We start from the raw sequence: 19,423 nt of genomic DNA on the forward strand, positions 1-19,423 counted from the left end.
AAGGCTTGAGCAAGAGGGAGAGGCCATCGCACACTTTATCTGCGCAGACAATAGGACAGACAGACAGACAGACGGATAGGAAGCGTTCTGAGGTAGAGTACAGTATCGTCACCACAGTGACTCATCTCGATAGGGTAAAGTGACAGGTGGGTGGGGCTGCTGTTGTAAATGGACTGCTATGCTTAGAAACACGCACGCTTACCAGAAACGGGCAGAGGTGACACATAATGAAGTGTGTGATTGTGTCTGTATGAATATGTGTGTGTGTGTGTGTGTGTGTGTGTAGTACTCATAATGAGGACTGAGTAGAGACTAAAATTTCCTATAGAGGAAGTGGGAAATTTTTTTGGAGGGTTGGTGGTTAGAAGGTGACTTTGTAGATCAAGGTCAGGGTTAGAGTCACAGATAACCTAGAATTGTGGAGCGATGAATAATAAATCTAATGTAGATAGCACTTGAACAAATATGTATTTAGGAAGAGTTGAATAAAAGTGATAACCCCCTAAAAAGCGTGTCAAATGAGACAACACTTACTGCAAATATAATAAAACAATGTATAAAAGTGAGACAGTATGTGAACTAATTCAATAACCTGCCAAATGCTCATTATACACCGACTGTTATCAGCTTTCTGTGGTAGGCATGGCAACACTGAACCGGATTTTGGTATGCGAGTCTGTGACTCAGAGGGTAGAAGTGTTTGTGTGTGTGTGTGTGTTTGAAAGAAAATAATGTACACCACTGTACACTTCATTTATGTCGGAAGTAGTCCAATCTAGAAATATCCATAAATCAACGCAGCAATCATGGTTAAGTGTAGACTATTTAAATAGGAGTATGTATATGTGTATTATTTGTAGAATTATCGAACTATCGGACCGCAAAACAACAATGATGTGGCTTCGTAGCATCTTTTTGAGACTAACAACCGTGTTAAAATGGGTTCAACCCAGCAAAACTTGCTTATAATTCAGTTTGTTTACATTTTAGTTTTTTTTTTGTACTGATTAAACAAAAGAAGATATAATGTATTCATTTATAAGCTTTAATGGCGTATGTAGGTTGTTGGGGTTTTTTTAGAAGGAGAAAGTGAAAGTGAATAGCTATAACTATAAATTGAAGCCCTGACGTGGTTCAATAAAATTTGTATTATATTTTACAATATATATATCTTCCAGAGTCCAATAAATGAGACACATTCACAGAGATGGGCGAGCTGAGCTGTGACAGTCATCGACCTTTAGAAAAGCATCCTGCAGAGTGTGTGTCGGTATACTGTACACTTTTAAACACCTAATATACATACGCATACCTCACCAGAACACCAATGCTACAACCAACATAATTCTCTTTGGTCTAGCCAGCCACACACACACACACACACACACACACACAGTCATAGTCATAGTGAGTATAATAGTCACAGCATGATTCGAGTAAAGTCTGACTAGTTTGAGGATATAATTATCCGAGTTTGAAGAAGCTGAGCAGGGGGGTGGAACACACAAACCCACACACACACACCACAATGTTACATGACGTAGACACCATGATTGCATCTTAATTTCTCTACTCAGTATCAATACTCACTTCTTGACATTTTACAAATAAACCGCAATCAGAGGTGCACTTAGCGAATGTGTGTTATGTGTGTGTGTGTTGTCTTGTCGGGCTGGAGGTCAGTAATCAGTGAATCATACGTAACGGTTTCATTCGTAGCTTCTGAGTTTTGAGGACATTCCCAACTATTTTGAGAAGTGAAAGGTGAAGTGGTTTTATGACAGCTGATTTCTCTGGAATCCTCCACTGGGAGTTTTCTGTTATTTAAATGCGCGCGCGCGCACACGCGCGCACACACGCGCACACACACACACACGCACACACACACACACACGGGACTCTATTACTGCCACGATGGAGGACATTTGCTCTAACACACACTATTAGTCCATATCTGGTAGCTTGGGTTTTCTTGGTGAAGTCTTTCCTAAAACCAAAGACCAATTCCTGAGTTTCTTGTAAACGAGTTGTCATTGAGAAGTGATGTAGAACAGCACTTCCTTGAATTCCATCCCCATTTGTCACTCTGTAGTTGTTGGGTTTTTTTGCTCCACATGATCTCTTCTTCCACCTATGATTGTCAGTGGGATTTCTCAGAATGAACAGCAAGATGATATCTGATTCGCAGGAAACCTTGCAGAAACATTTGTCACCATGAATGGGGTTTGAGTGACATTGTCTTGCCAAAGATGGGAGTAGCTCCGCACCGAAGGACAAAGAACTTCTAAGAGATTTACACAAGACATAGGAAGGTAGGAAAATCTGTTGTCCTGCTTTTGGCTAAGCTTCAACTAACTAACTAACTAACTAACTACTTAAACTTCTTTTAAGAAGTAAAGCAAGGCTGAGGAGCCAGTAGCGGCCCTGTGGTGTAATGTTTTGATCTGGGAGCCTTGTTGTGCTTTGTTCGTATCTGCTGTCACGTGGACAGGGATGCACATGTAGACGAGTGAAGTGGTACACGCTCCGGATGATGATGATGATGATGACAACAAAGTGCCAGCGAAAGGTTCAAATGAAGATGTGAATGGATCTGTATCTCTAACAACACCAGGGACGGTATATTTAATGAGCACTATTTGGTTTTAAAATCTTCACCAGTGATTGACACTTGAAAGGCACACCTGCAGAGACAAATCTTCAAATAAGTCTGAACTCCAGACTGATGCTGTGACTGAGGTTTGGCGCACACACACGCACGCACACACGACTCACAACGTTTCAGCAGTGTTGCAGTACCAGGAACCCATTCACGTTTACGCACACAACAGCCAGACTTCCCCGAAGTGAGGAACTGCGATAAAAGAAACGCGTACAGACCACAGAGCGGCTGAGGGCTCCTGCAGCAGCCACAGCAGCGCGACGCAAAGGAGTAAAGTGTAACGGCAACGCCACGGCGTTGAGCCTCCAGACCTGAATTCAGGCCAGAAGCAAGTACGTGCAGCATCTTTTACACTTTCAAACGCAAGTTTACACCCGAATGTCGAGCTTCGGAGCAGGGAGCTACACGTGCCCCTTTACATTCATGCTGTACTCCATCGAAATCAGATTATTTCCCAAGTTTCTATTATTTATAAAAGTTGCATCAACATCAGCCTTACCGATGTTCTATGAGACCTTCTTGCATATTAAGTTACCTCTAAAATAAATTGTATAACTTTGGCAATGAATTGCAATGTGTGGAGGCCTGCACACACACTCTGTCATGAAGTAGACCAGGGTGTGTGTGTGTGTGTGTGTGTGTGTTTTCGAGTATTTCCTGTGGTTTTCTTGCTCAAACACTGAGGAGAACCTCCTGTGCTGTTACGACTGGAGTCTGATTCTGTGAAGAAGGGAGGAATAAAACCCCCAAAGCAAACCACTGTTCTGTCTGCAAACATAATAATGACGCTCAGACAGTGGCCCCGCCGTCGTTAAGTAGAATAATTTATTGCAGTTCTTTATTTATTCCTCTGTTTTAGTTCATTAACAATAATTACAGGTTTTAAAAGCCAAAAAGCATTTACAGAGCATACAAACATATTACACACACACACACACACACACGTGCTATAATCAGAGACCCTAATAATAGAAGCTCGTCATGGCATGTTGTAGTCGAGGTTGCCAGCAGTTGCAGGCAACACGCTGGACGGCAACATGTCAACATCTCTACAAACTGTTCCAGTTGAGCCTCTTCAGTGATCGCCACTGTCATTCTTCTGCCATTTACAAAAGCAAGATGGAAACACTAGGAGACTAACTCAAAAAAAAAGGAGAAGAGTATTGCTCTTAATTTCTCATTTATAAACATGTCGATGATTGTACAGAGTAAAAAAAACTAAACTAAACCAAGACTGATGGAGCATTAAGACTTCAGCTGTGACGATAGCACAGAAATGAAGAGTGAGCCGGAAAGCAGAGGCGGAGAAGAAGAGGATCGAAAAAGACGAGGGAACGAGGAGAAAATATGTTTTGAACAATTTTTGTTTGTGTGCTTTTCCCGCCCTAAGATTTATAAATCAAGTCATATAAGTTAAATAACACTGCTCCAATTATTTCTAATTGGTGAAATAACACCTGGTTACATTCATCTCTCCCCTCACTGGATAGCCCTGAAAGTTATTGCAGTAGTAAAGCTTCATTCAGCTGATCGAAGGAGGAGGAGGAGGAGAGGGTTGGCCCCTGGAGGCTGACCTCAGTACAGCCAAAACTGAAAAATGTTGCTCCTCTAAGAGTGTGTTGGTCTAACTTTGGGTTAATGCATCAATCATTCCAGGTTTTGAATGTGGCTGTGGGCCCAGTTAGGGAAAAAATTAAATATGATCCCAATATTGTGTTTTGTAGTTTTCTTAGAGGGAATTAACCACATATTGCTAGTTTTCTTAGTGGCTCACCAGCAGCTGGTTGAAAAAGATAAATGAATCTAATTTGAGAGAGGATGCCCCCAACAGTGTTTGAAAGCATTCATCTATTAAAACCCATCCCCAGACAGGAGCAGGATTATAAGTGAGCTCAGGTCGGCGCATGAGAGACAACCAGCAGGTACATTCAACAGTGTTGTTGAGGTGATGACATGGCTGTTACTTCACATGGTTTCTCATGTTGATGCATCACAGATCGCTGTTCTACTACGTCACTATGTGGATGCCAGAGTTTCCTTTGATCGAGAAAAGTAAAGTTTTAATCTATTTCTCTAAACATGTCAAACAATCTGAAACACCTCAGTTTTTTTCCAACCAGTAAAAACAGTGTGTGATATTCGAGTACATGTGTGTTGCCACGGGCTGAACTGTTCCATGTTCAGCCCGTGGCAACGGATCAATGGATCAATGTGTGGACTGATACTCACTCACTTACTACTTACTTGGTAAACTGCTCCGCATCATATATCAATACTGTGCCACTCATCCAGCAGCCCGTGCTCCATTCAGATCTTTCAAACCATTCACTCTGTCCGTCAGGCTGCTGAGAGGTGAACACACATTATTTAATCCCTAATTTAAGATATCGCAAGTGTTTGGGATCTTTGACAACCAGGGGCTGATCTGTAAGGGGAGTTTAAACAAAAACCAACCAGAGTGAGCTCAAAGTTAATATATTCACTTTTGCATATCTTAAAATGTGCATTCAAGCAACCTGAGGATCCAAGTTCGCTAAAATGTCATATACAGTGCTGGAAACCATCTGAGTGCTGGTTGTGATCACAATTAAAAAGCAGCTTTATCCAAACAAAATCCAAATATTTACCAGCAGGGCAAAAAAAAAAAAAAAAAGAAGTCTCATAAGTGCTGACTCCTTGCTCAAGATGTTGTAGATGATTTAATACATATTCTAGAATAAACACCAAGTAGAAAATGGGAAACTAGAGGATCATTACTTTACACGTGGAAGAACACACACACACACACACACGTGGTTAAAGGCCAATGCAGCTGACTGTGTGTGTGTGTGTGTATTAGCATAGTGGTGACCACCAAAACAGTAGTGGTGACTAGTTATTTGAACATAAGACACAAAAATAAGGTGAGTGAGTGTGTCTCAGAGCAGACAATCGATCAGAATGAGTAAAAAATGTTGCTGGTTGTGTGCATTGACACACGCGTGCTAAAAACACTCGCTGGACACACCCGAGCACACAAAAACCCAAATGTGCTTGGAGCCTTGCTTTAGTTCGACCAGTGTCCGTCTGACCTCGTGTTCTCTCTGTGCATAAAGATTTTTTCTTCATGTGCAAACACAAATGTTGAGATGCCTCCAAAAGCCTCCTGAATTATCCACTTCACACAATTCCTACAGGTCGGAACACGAAAATATACTGCAGCCGGGCTGCATACTTTTAACACACTGCAATCTATGTGTGTGTGTGTGTGTGTGTGAGATGACTTTAAGTGCATGATTATGAATGTCTCTGTTTTTTAATCCAGTTCAGGTGAGTCTGGTGTGTCAGAGTACGTCCCTGCATCTTCTGTGTTCTCTACAGAGTCGTCTCTTTGCGGCAGGTCTCTGTCCACGTCTAGCTGTGTGTCCTCACCTTCTGGCTCGCCTCCTCCCTCCACTGCCTCCTCAGTGGGTGTGACCAAGTCCGTCGTGGTTTCCTCTTTTACCGTTGCGTCCGTCTCATCCACCGGCGACCCCTCCTCCTCTTGCAGCTCCCCCTCTTCTCTTTGCTCTCCTTTCCTGCCCACCTCCGTCTCCTCCTCATCCTCATCCTCCTCCTCCTCCTCATCTTCCTCCTCTTCTGCGATGGAGGCGCCTGGTCTCTGGAGGCCGTGCGTCACTGGAATGTGGCTGGCGCATGGGTGCAGGTGCGGTGAGCCAGCCGGGGGCAGCAGCGTGAGCGATTCCACGCTGAGGGTGTCGGCACTGTTGTCGGTGAGGAGGGAGATGTTGGGCTGGGAGGCCGGGGTGAGGCTCGGGGCCAGGGCGGGAGACGGGACAAGGGTTGATGGAGTTGAGGAGACTTGCGTTACTTCTCCACCTCCGCCTTCCCCTTCTGTGTGCTCCAAAAAGGTGCCATCATCTAGTGGAGAGCAGAGGACAGAGTGAGGCGCACACAGAAGGATTGTGACATTGTGTGGCTTTTCTAAAAAAAACCCATTATTTTTTAATGAATTTACCATGAGAAATACTGAATGAAAATAAATGTACAACTGAGAAGTGAAACAAGTTAAATATAAATCAGTCAACGTTTCAAGGGAGTGAAATTTCACATTATTACCAAATTAAGTTTCCCTTAATGAAGGAACCATAAAGATCTGTGCAGGTGAGTTGTGCTGCAGATGTGTTTAGACAGGCATAGGTAGAATGACAACTGAGTAGTGTAAGAATCCACAGTTTGCCCTCAACAAGGTTGAACTCATTAAAAATGTGTCATCAGTGTAGAAAAACTTCTAAGACCAACAAAAAAAAGAGAGAACTGGACACATCGCACAAGAATGAGACACAAGTTGCAGCAGCAGCAGCAGCAGCTGCACCAGTAAAGTCTGTGTGAATAGAACTTAAACATCAACAATAAAACACTATCAAACTTGTCAAACAAACCCCTCCCGGTTTTATTCAGGCGTGTAGTCATTTTGAGGCAAACAAGACATAAAATGAATGAAGTGCGTAAAATAATCCTAACCCAGTCGTGAAACAGCCTCAACAAAACTAACACCTGAATGAGACACAAATCTTCTGTTGGAGCGGGTGTCATAGCAGTGATGTGTCTCACCAAACAAAGGACTGCTTATGTGCAACATTCAATCATATACTTCAGTAATGATGTAAAAGAAAACAGTCCCCTGGAGACAGTCTACAGCCTACACCTGTTCTGGTAATCAGTTCACTTGAGTTAAAGTGAGACTGACGGCTCCAACAAAAGCTTTGTGCACATATGTCCTCAATCATCTGTGGCAGGAACCTGCTGACTCACGGTGCGGCTCCAGAACCAGTTTATCAGAAGCTCTGAAGGGTAAAATGGGATTATTTGCAGACACAAAGAAACACACATACAGTGTGTGTCTCAGTCACAGAAGAAGCGGAGGGTACGTTGTGTGCCCTGTTCATACCTCTTATTAACATGTATCTTGGTTGATCCAGTTAAATTAGAATGGGACTGAATTATTGGATAATACACTGAAGAGTATTTTCTAGACCTGCTAGATAACTTGTGTTCTGATTTGGCACTATATAAATGACGCTGACACCAGTGTAATTACCGAGATCTTAGTAGAGTGTGCATATATGTAGTTATGTACATATATGTATAGTTAGACGCAATACTCTACATCTGTAAAGCAGGTATGAGTGAGTAGTACAGAACTGACATCATATTAGTGATGTAGATATTGGTTGAGTCCCTCTTTTACTTTCCCAAATGTGTATTTCAATGTACTGTTTGTGTTTCTGTATGAAGGAACTGTAGATTGAGTGTGTGTGTGTGTGTGTGTGTGTGTGTGTGTGTGTGTGTGTTTGTGTGCGCTACCTGCAGGGCTTTGAACCGATGTGGTGCTTGCAGTGACAGAGTCACATCTTCCTGTGCTTCCACTACCACTGGAGGGAGGCGAGGGTGAGGAGAGGGGTGAGGGGCTGTGCTGCGACACACAGTGAGCCACCGCAAAACCTGGGGATGTCACATTTCACAGTGCTGAAACCTGGACGTGACAACTTTCACATTTAAAAGATTTCCTTGCTGAGACAAACACGTCCTGATCAGGAACTGCTTAGTCATAAACCATGATTTAATAGGAACAGACAGGGCAACAGAGGGGAAAATAATCTACAGCTATAAAGCAAATGGCATTTAACATCAGAGGAGATACATAACGTTAAAAATTTAAGTACGGTCAGGGGGAGTTTTTTTTCTCTCAATTGTATTTCTTCAAAGTCTTTATCTAAATCTCCTGGTGGGGACTAGACTGATTTACTGTTTCACTTCTTCATTAAAGATCAAATCACAAACCCATTCCACTGCTCAGACTCTATTACCAGGCGGTTTGAAGATAAGAGAAACTTTCTGACAAAGTTTACTCCAAGACTCACTGATAACCGTCTTAATACAGTGACGATTACTTCATGTTCTGTTATAATGATTCTCATAAAGTATCCAGTGTGTGTCAGCCACGGGTCAGACTTTAATGCCACTGCTTTATGATACTCAGACTGGATGATTGGTGTTCTGTGATTAATCTTTTAGTGGTTTAAAGCCAAGATGTATGTACAAGGAGTTCACTATGTTTATCTGTATGTTACCTGGTACTTTATCCACGGAGGCGAAGACTGATCTATTTGCCGTGGGGTCGTTGGGGGCCCGTCTCGACTGCTCGTAGAATCGGAAAGGCAGGCCGCTGGGTGAAGCGCTGGCTGTCTGACCAAAACCCAAAACCTCTGTCGCACTGGGCTGCACTGGCAGGTCCAACAAAGCTGCATGCACAGGAAGCAGAGGGATACAAGTGCAGCGTATTGAGTTCTGGGATTTCAACTGAAATTACACAGAAGTCTATCTGCCTTATGTCACAGTAATGGACTAGAGCAATTGGAAACGGAAGATAAAATGGTGAGTCAAGTATTTGGTTAGAATATGACTGGATTCAGTGTAACTGAGAAAATGTTTGTGTGTGACTGTGTTGCCCATGAATCTCAAACATGGTTTATGATTGCAGTGGCTATTCTTGAAGGCTTCACATCGTAGTTGACTTTGCCGCATTGGCAAGTATTTCAAATATCGGTTATTACTTGGTACGGTAAAAAAAAAACTCAAGAGTCAGACCAATGGGGGGGAGTACGAGTGACTAGAATTTACAATACAAAAGGATTCTCTATCATATTTTGTCTGAATGTACACACAGTGGTCAGTGGATGATCAAATATGCATGGGTAAATAATAGATGTCAGACTTTTAGGATTTTTGCAAATGGTTTGAGATTTTCAGGGTTTTCCCCTTTCCTTTAGTGTGGCATGTAGTTTTTTTTACAGAGGTTACAGAAAACACTGCTCCTGAAGAGTTTGAAACACATTGTTTGCATTCCTAGCTTTTTCCCATAAAGGGAACTAACCAGCAATCCTTTGCATCTTCATGCGTCGTGCCTGGATACGACCTTTGGCCAGCCGCTGCTTGGCAATGATGCAGCGGATGTGGTCAGCGAAGATGAAGTTGGCCTGAAGGATGGGCAGGGGCTTGGCGTGGGGGTTGGAGCTGGGCTTGTGGATGACGATGTTCAACGCTCTGCTGTCGTCCTCAACACCAGACACCTGCATGTCCTGGCGAGAGGGAGGGGGAACAAGAAGAGGAAGCAGGGATTGTGAGTTTGAACAGAAAGCGAGTTAAAGAGAAAGGAAAAGAAAGAGAGAAGGAAAAGGGGGGAATTGAATGAAAGATACAAAGAGATTGTGAATTGAGAAAGAGAGAAATGAGACTTGAATTTTGACCTTAGTTACATAGACAAATTTAAGCCCAGTAACAGAAATAAACAAGACATTCAAGGAAACATTTTATATAAAAGGTTAAAAAAATATCATAATAATATCACAAGAACATACTATACAATTTCAGATTGAGAAAAAACCAAAACAAAGAAATCTACACGCACACACTCACACACACAGACACAGAGCTTTTCTCTTACTTGCAAGAGTCCAGCAAACTTGACCACACCCCACCCCAGTCGTTTGGTTTCTGGCTCGACCAGACTCATCTGGTACACGTCCACAGCGAGAAACCTCTGGGCCTGGCCGCCATCTTTACTGACCACCATACAGGCTATGAGGTCGCTGTTATCTGAGAAAGATGACAGGAATGAGGATGAATTTTCAATTTCCATTTGTGTCAGGGTAAGGTTGTGTGGGTATCTCAAGCCGAAAAATTTAAAAAAATTCAACACAAAATGATTAAAGCCATCATGAAGGTAAAAGTAATTGCTGAATCATTCAATAACAACAAATAAACTACCAACTGAGTGTATGTACTGTTTTATATATATATATATAAAAAAAACATATATATTTATGGACGCACTTAAAAAGGACAGAAATGAAGCGTTTACTCCCATGTCTATGAGCATGACATTAAAATGATAAGCCCACCTCACAGTTTTTCCCTTCAGTAAAATATGGAAGTGATAACGGTGTGTTTAGACACCACTGGTTTCGGATTAAATATCACCCACACTGACTAGTTTAAATGTAATGAAGCAGCTCCACATGGATGAAGTGTGACTCATGTCCTTTCCTCTTTAAAATAATTATGCAGTTCTCTTTTTATGACTTTGTGCCAAACCCATATTAAGAGATCAGGGGGGGTTGCTAGGAACTTGACGTGGAAAAAACCCCTCCCGCCCCTAACTTCTACTTAACGTCTGACTACAGGAGCTGTGGGTGGGTCAACTCGACTGGTCAAAAACATGAGACAGTCAATCAACGACTGTATGACTCTATCCAGTAGCTTCTATGGAACAGTGACAGCACTTTCAGTACAAGTACTTTCTTTCAAACAGATAAAATGCAGGGAAGCACCTCTCTGTGAAAAATTTGCTTTCAGCACGAAGAATATATTTTCCAAGTAAGTATTAGGTTTTCAGATTTGCTCCCCGTCACAGAGGGCGGAAACAAATCAGGACAGGAATCAGCCGATGTTATTGGCTGATATGAGGCTTTCACAGACATCATACAGAACAAACAATGCTAATAAATTATATTTATTTTCTCAATTCAAGTTCTATATATTTGGTTGCATTTGTGTTTTCTTTTTATGATAAAGTTTATGGTTAAACTAAGATATCAAGGCTCCCAAAAATCCATATTGGTCGGTCTCTAATCCTGATTAGCCTGCACTCGGCACTCCCCGTCTCTGAAAGAATTCCCTTGAGCTCGCAAGCGTCCCCCATTGACTTGCCACGCAGCACAGACCTTACTGATGGGAGACAATGGAGTCACTGTACTGTAGGTGAGAGAAAAAAAATAACAACACGTGACTTCAGTTCAGAGAGATAACTGGTTACACTTGGGCATTGTCATTAGAAATCTATAAAGTTGAAAGTTTGGTCACTTTCACCTACTGATAACTCAAAACAACCCAAAAGAGGAAAGGAGCTGCTAATATGTTTTATAGGCAATGTAAACTTTGTAACAAATCAATGCTAAAAAAAATTAAAGCTTTCACAACTGATGATGGGAATGCAACTTGACCTTCCAGTTAAAAGAACGTCCCTGCAACCACCACAAGACACAATATACAGGCACAGACCTTAGCAGATGCTTTGTGAGCCAACAGTTACTATATAGGATGTGGTAAAATGGAGGCAGAGACAGCCAGATGGCCAGAAAAAGGAGTTTGTGGTTGGAAGTTGGCAGGTTTAAATCCCCCAACCCTCGGAGGAAAAACCCTCCTTCTCCCCACAATTACTCTGCATGAGTGTGTTCTTAGTCAACCACCTTGCTTAAATGAAAGTGACAGAGAATTGGTTAAAAATAAAAAGATCAGAGAAGAGGGAAGACACCACACAAGTTAGAAAAAAAAAATCACAATCACTAACCAGATTGTTTAAAAAGACATTTTCAATTGACACTAAATTACTGAAAGTAATGTCAGACCTGATACAATAGCTCTTAAAGATGATCATTACAAGAGTCACAGTTTCAGCCACCAAATTACATTTGAAAGTAAAGCTGCAGTAGACTGTGGTTTCGATAGGCCTCTTTCCATCCCTGTCAGGTGATTTTTCTTTTGGTTTTCAGGTATTCACCTCTTCCCAAAAGAGAGAAACTGAGAAAATATGTGAACTAGTTATAGTTTGATAAAATATTACATTAAAGAATGAAAATGGTGTTAAATAACTACCTTTACCACAGATGGTAAAACCCAGTGGGATTTACAATAAACTCTTCTCTTTGTGTATGATGCTTTTCATGGTATAACTGGCACATTTAATGTAAGAAAAGAGAACTGAAACCACTTGGTCTACTTGTACTACTGCAGGAGTAAAATGATCTGATTTCCTAAAACTTTCAACCTGACAGCTGGTCACCGATCAGTCCAGAAAAGGACGTGATGGTGCAAGATGGAACGCTTTCATAAGGAGAGCAAAGAAAATGTGAAAGAGGAAAAGAAAACAGAGCTAAAGACTTTCTTTTCTTGCATCATGGGATACGACGACATAGGTACTGCATGACACGTACAGCTATGGAGAAATTTCTGTGATTTTTCAGTTCATTAAAATTGACTTAAACAAAACTAAGGGAATAGATCATCCTTGGGCCAACCAATCCCAGAATACATTGCGTGCCGGTGACGAAGCTAATGAACTAGCAATGCGAGCGGCCGGGCTGTAGTAAGTACAGCAGCTCAAAGTAGCAACAGATGCAATATAAGATCGGGACAAGCTGGTGATGCAAATTAAAAGTCCTCTGCACACCAGGCCATCTCATTTCAGCCGGCCTTCACGGTCAAGACCAAATCCTGCGAAGGATGCGGCCCCTGGATTGGGACACAGCTCAGGCCTAGTCAGCCACACGGATTAGAAACATCTGTGTGGGTGTGGAGAGGCTTCAACGACCTATGATAGTGTCAAGCTTGTGTTTTAATGTCTATCATTCTGTACAGTGCTGTATTTCAGCATTTCTTTAATTGCACTTCTCTCAAAGTTTCTGTTTTCACCAAACCTCTGGGTGATAGGTGGTGTGAGCTTTATCAGACAGAGTCAGTGTTAGTTTTGTTCTTCTCATGGGATTCGTTGCCATCAATACTGACACAGAATCAGAAATCAGAAGCCTTATCCTCTAATATACTTGGGCAAGGCTGCCCTAGTTTAGCCCATGTGTGTGTAACACTAATTCTAATATCCAGGCACTTTTTAAAAGGCAAAATGTTGCATATTTACACCTGAATTGTCATTTACACATTTACAGATTTGCAAAGATTTGAGCTTGAGTGTGTGCGACCGCGACATCTCTCCTGTTCACATTACTGTGCAGTTGTATTTGTGATATTACACTCGACAGCTCTAACCACGTGCAAGTTTCCATAACATTGATACAACTGTGTTGGCTCTGCTCGCTGTTGTTGTGGTTGTCAGTGCTTGCATGTGCATGTGCATGTTTGTACAGTTAAGACTGTACTTGAACATCTCTTCGCATAGAGTGTGAAGGAAAGTGTGTGAGAGTAAGGGATAGAGAATTACTGATCTGTTGTCAGATATCAATGACATAATTGTATTAAAATATAAGCTTTTTTAAGGGAATTTGGGGGGGTTGTAGGTGTTTTCTCCTGATCTTGTAGTCAGGGAGTCTAAAAAATTGTAAAAATAAGCTGAGGTCTGATTTTATGAGCTGAAGATCGCTTTTATGACTAACAGTGTACATTAAGCCTCAGTCTGTGACTATAGATAAGATAATCTTAATTATTCCCAGTAAAGGGACTTTTGCTGTGCTACAGCAGCAAAGGGGACAGTAAAAATAGAAACATCAGAAAAAAAAAAAGTAAGTTAACACGCAAGTTTGTCTTACTGAGGTCTAAGACGTCATCTGTTTTGATAAGGTCTTCAGGTCTGGTCAGAGGCAGCTGGGTCTCTGGCTCTCCCTGAAGCTGAAGTGACAACGACCGCAACATGAAGAACACACGGATCGCCTGCGCAGAGATTGAAGAGATCCCACACACACACACACACAGTTATATTTAAATATTGAAGATAATCTTCTTCTTTTTTAATTGGCAAAAAAAAAATCAGGTTAGAAAGTAACAGGTGAGAATTTAACATTTATCATACGCAGTTAGAATCAAATTAAAATCTTTTAACTTTGTAGAGCTGCCGTTATGGTGTCTAATGTTTTACAGTAATGCTGTTTTGGCTAAGATTGTCTAGTGTTACAGCTTAATTAAAAGGGTGTATGAATTTGTCAATTTCAGGTCCTCCAATGTTTTAACTACATGACCTGTTTTTCTGACATGGACCGAGTTTTGAGTGTGTGAGTGGATGGACGTACCCTGCGCGTCTTCTCCACGTCTCCACATGGCAGTCTCTTGACAAAGTCGATGCCGGTCAAAGGGGTGCCTGTGGGCGGCAGCAGTACTGAGGCATCCATCATGAGATACTCCACATTGAGAGGTTTACTCTGCGAAGTACACACATGCATGAGTACAGACCAGCCCATGTACAATAGCCCACGCCATCCACAAAATAGCAGAAACAACAAATGTTAGTGTAATCCTAGGTGAAGACCAACTAACCGTCATGCTCCTGTATTCATCTTCGAACATGTCGAGAAAGATCTCCTCTCCCTGTGATGACACATTAAATGGGAAGCTAGTGAAAAATTTAAAATTTTAAAATAAATGAATTCACTTAATAACAGTCTGTGTGTGTTTGTGCGTAATAGCAAAAAATAAGCAACACATCCTTTATGTCTTATAATATATATATGCATGTATACAGTGTTATTACCACTTTCCAGGTGCTCTCAGACTGTTGGACCTCAGTGTTTATGCATGTGTTTTTTACTCCTCTAATGGTTTTCATTATACTGAAAGACACTCATGCCATACTATGGTTTTTTTTCAGTGAATAATCTGATGCGTGCTTTGTTGTTACTCATAAATCTGTGCAGTTATAGTATAGATTTCAGTACAGACAGACTGTATGAGTGTCTTATGAAGACCATAGAAACAGAGACATTAACGCACACATTAATAGATCTGATGATACTTAACAAGCCACCTGAAAATATTAATACTTGCCCATATTTCCTCTTTTGGTCATATACTAGCATGAAACACTGATGACCCCTCTGCCTGTGCATGCAGAGTGTAAACAGTATATGGAAGTAGCATTTTCTGTGGAGACAATGAATGAACAACATGTTCTACTTGTTTGTGCTCATGGTATATTCAAGGTCTGACTCAGGATCCTGGCGTAACCAAATTCCTCTAGGTTGCACGCATTAGACCAGAGATTTTTCTGAACAAGGACAGTTTCTTCAGGTCAGCGTATTGTCTACAGTGAGTTTCCCAATTGCTGTAAGAGAACTTCAACTGCAATCTGCACAGTTTGACCATGAGGAGTCAGCCAAACCGAACTCATGTGACTGATTTCAAAACTGATATCCAAAGACACTCAACGAGAAACAGAAAGCATGGACTGAACTCTAAGCATTTTGCTTATGTGTAACAAATATGACGCACTTTCAGTTTTACCTATTACCTCTTCTGGGAAATGGCTTATGTTATAATCAGTTACACACACAACAATATTATCTTATCAACAGCAGATTTGGATATCACTTACAAGGCCTGAATGTCAGACAAAACTGGCATAACAGGTAACAGTGATTCAACTTTTTATGTGACAAGACACCTGAGGAGATTGGGTCAGTTTACCAGAACGATTGTTTTCCTATCTGGGCTATTTTTTTTCTGTCTTTATTCTTCCTCAAATATTGTCTGTCTGGTCGCCCAACCCATTGGTTGTCTGCCAGTCTCTGAACACACCCAGGGAGAGGCAGGCTCTCACTGTCTGAACAGTCAGAACAGCAAAAGTTCAAGTTTTTGACTGTCATATAAAACCTTTCAGTGCTACAGCACTCAGCAGTAGCAGAATGCAATGTGACAGTGAGCTTTCAGCTGACATCTATCCTTTAACATGTCCTCCCTTTCACTTTGTGTTTATATACACAGTATACTGTATATGTGTGAGTCAGTGGAAGATAAGCGCAGATTTTTGTAGGATAAGGGAACACGTGTGTGTGTGTGTGTGTGTGTGTGTGTGTGTGTGTGTGTGTGTACACTCACCTTGTAAAATCTCCGCAGTAAATGAAGACTTTCTTCTCTTGCACCCTTGAAGAGCAAACATGAAATAAAAACAGAATGCAATTATTTGAAATACAGTCTGAACCATCATTCATCCGACTCATACAGAAATGAACACATCCTGATCTTTATTAAATGCATATTTTTAAATAATGTACAGGTAAGAAACATCTGCCAAAAATGATGTTGACCATAAAGTCATAAAAAAACTGTGACAGTGATGCAGATCGAGCTAACAACATTTTCCAACCTCATAACAACTTAACTTAGTTTTATCATTTTGGATCTATGCAACTGGAGTTAAAGATGCTTTGGAGAAAACAATAATAATACATCTATAATAGGTCTTTCTAACTCAGATCAGGTTCTCCATTCTAAAGTAAAGTTTTGCTCATAGCTAATCCACAAGTAGTGTGGTTCTTATTCACCCATACAGGTTCTGTATTATTATTTTGTGAAGAAAACTATATTTCTGGCAATGGCTGAGTCTGTGTGAATGCAACATGTTGACAGGTCTAAGTGTATGACATAATCAAGTACACATTGTTGTGTGCTGTACCTCCAGACAGGCCAGTTGTACGTCTTTGATTATACAGTGGTTTCCAGACAGCACAGACTGCTTTAATAAAAGGCAACTCAGCTCCAATGTAGCCAGACGCACTTTACCATCTGTATTCAAGTCAAGAGAAATATGGGTAAGTACTGAGGACAACTTACTATTGTTCCATTGAGGTGTTTGTATTTGTGTGTTAGTTACCTGGTTGCGCTGCCTGGCTCATAACTCTAATAAGCCTCTCTACCAGCACCAGGCTGTAGGAGCTCCTCTCCTGGTCAGGAACTGGCAGCTGCAGCCGCTCCAGAAGATCGCAGTTTATACCTACAGACCAGATGTGAAAGTGGTTGCATGCAGATTTGATGGTACAAATACTGTATGGATGCAGACTACGTTTAACAACATTCCGATATATAAATGGGACTATGAATGAAATATTCTATTCACAAAATATAATCAAAATGTCTTATTTAGGAAAGGGGCAATAGTTGGGTTATTGGTGTCCATGTAAATTTATTCTCAGTGATGTTGTAGGTTTGTTTATAATTGATGGTGAGATGCAGCAGAATGTCTGGTCTGTAGGCCTTTAGTCTGTCTACCCTAAAATAATTTTAAGTGTGTCTTTGATAAAATTTCAGTTACCTTGCACTCCAAAGGTTAGCAACCCAAGCTAGCTGGCTAAATTAACAAATCCAATATATGTTCATGTTTTAGTCCGTAAAGAGTTGGAAATTTGCGGATATAATATTAGTTGCTCCCAATAACAGAATTCAGTTTGGTAACGTTAAAATGAGTGGTTGTTACCTACAAATGAAATTAGCAAATGTAAGTGTTCTTCCAAAGCCTTAAACAGTTAATTTTTCCAAGCTCGTGACCGCTACAATGCAGATTAGTGCTGGGTTGTACTAGTGATATTTACTTGATGAACCTCCAACATGGCTGTCAGAGGGTAAGGCCACTGCTTTATTTGATATGTAGAATGTGGAGTACAGTTAACTTCAATCACCAGGTATCTAGAAAGAGCCACTTAAACCAAATAACAACAATGAATGTGTATAAGTGAAGAGAAAGGCCGACCTTTGCTGTGTGAGACAGCATAAAGCAGGCAGAGGACAAACAGGGCATGGTAGTCATCGTTGCTGCAGTCAAGGGCACTGTACACCATGTCTAAGAATGGTCTGCACAGACAGAGAGAAAAGATATTACCAATCCACACTACTCTTTCCTTTTTTCCATACTTCTACACCGATCTAACTGTTAAGTGTGTTCAGATATTTGGCTGCAGGTACCTGCTCCTCTGTGCGTATGTGCGGGTGGCTGCTGCCGTCTTCTCCTCATCAGTGATGTTCTGCTCCGTCAGCTCCGACACCTTACACTTTTCCATCACCACCATCTCTATCTCTGTATAGACACACGCACGCACACACACACTGTACTTACTAGCATAAGTGTCCATAAAGGTGAAGTGTTTTTATTTTAATTACATGCAATTTCCATTCACATCACACACCCTTGACAAAAACACGCATCACTGCTATGAGGCGCAAAATATTTTCACCAGTGATTATGAATACACAGTCTGAAGTGCTTCCCTCCCATCCTTCACTGGTTCACAAAGTAATTGATCGATGTATTCAAGCAGCAAAGATGGATCATGAAAAATGGAATCATTCTCTGCTTACATTGATAAGAGATCAAAAAATGAATTTTCAATGCATAAAACTTACTTTTTGGCAGCATTAAACTGTAGAGGAACCACATAGTACTGTTTTAACCAACGGCATGCCACCTAAGCTAGAAGTAATAATTTATCTTTCAAAATGTTTCTTCATTTATGCTTTTTTAAAAATGAATCAGTTAAAAAGTTTTCCACCCCCTATTGGTTTATGTCTCATTTTGAAACTATCGGTTTCTCAGGCAATGATCTATCTGTACCAAAACCCATGCTGTCAGAACTACTGTGTGCATTTGAGCCTTCAGAAGCTTCAGCTTGTGAAGATAGTTTCACCCGGCGTAAAGACTCTGTTCAGTCAAAGTAAAGAAGGAATCATTTCAGATGAGCCAAATGGTTTTTACACACATAGACACAACCACACCCACATATGTGGGTATTAAAAACGCACATGCACACAGATCAAGAGTGAGAGACAGGCGGAGAGGTGAGGAGCACAGGATGGATGGTGTGTCACCGTGGAAATGGACAGCCGACTACCACGGAGATTGTGTTGGACATGTGATCGTGGTAGCCATGGCAACCATGGGGAAATTAAAGGCACTAAACACGTGAAGCAGCAAAAAGAGGGAGTCCTCATCTCAAAACTAGCCAGAGAGGAATTTTGATTCTTCTGCATTTTCTTTTAGCCCGAACTTTTAGATTCTCTCATTCTGACAACAGGCAATTGTCTTTTTAGTCACTCTTCTGATGAAGTGATTTTGTCTTTTAAAGAGTTAGTCTCTCTCTCTCTTTTCTGTTTGGAGACGAGGGCAGCTGCTGTGGTGGCTGTTGAGTGACCAGGATGTATCATGGGAGACTGAGTCTGGTTGATGGTAGT

General features: G+C 41.2%; 1 protein-coding gene across 4 annotated transcripts in view; it reads right to left on the reverse strand.

Annotated features, from left to right (window-relative positions):
* Positions 1-3,473: 3,473 nt before the first annotated feature.
* Positions 3,474-19,423, reverse strand: part of clec16a (C-type lectin domain containing 16A) — a 30,025-nt gene continuing 14,075 nt past the window's right edge. For all 4 annotated transcript variants that reach the window (XM_035616153.2, XM_035616151.2, XM_035616152.2 and 1 more), the window contains 13 exons: positions 18,161-18,272; positions 17,949-18,049; positions 17,076-17,195; positions 16,878-16,987; positions 16,301-16,345; positions 14,744-14,794; positions 14,500-14,628; positions 14,023-14,143; positions 10,149-10,300; positions 9,579-9,783; positions 8,776-8,946; positions 8,009-8,146; positions 3,474-6,562 (listed from right to left, as the gene is read on the reverse strand). In XM_035616153.2, coding sequence (XP_035472046.1) covers positions 5,958-6,562; positions 8,009-8,146; positions 8,776-8,946; positions 9,579-9,783; positions 10,149-10,300; positions 14,023-14,143; positions 14,500-14,628; positions 14,744-14,794; positions 16,301-16,345; positions 16,878-16,987; positions 17,076-17,195; positions 17,949-18,049; positions 18,161-18,272 — 2,060 coding nt within the window. In that variant the 3' untranslated portion in view covers positions 3,474-5,957. The remainder of the gene's footprint in view (positions 6,563-8,008; positions 8,147-8,775; positions 8,947-9,578; positions 9,784-10,148; positions 10,301-14,022; positions 14,144-14,499; positions 14,629-14,743; positions 14,795-16,300; positions 16,346-16,877; positions 16,988-17,075; positions 17,196-17,948; positions 18,050-18,160; positions 18,273-19,423) is intronic.

The sequence above is a fragment of the Scophthalmus maximus genome, chromosome 17 (genome assembly GCF_022379125.1).
Source record: "Scophthalmus maximus strain ysfricsl-2021 chromosome 17, ASM2237912v1, whole genome shotgun sequence".
Classification (NCBI taxonomy): domain Eukaryota; kingdom Metazoa; phylum Chordata; class Actinopteri; order Pleuronectiformes; family Scophthalmidae; genus Scophthalmus; species Scophthalmus maximus.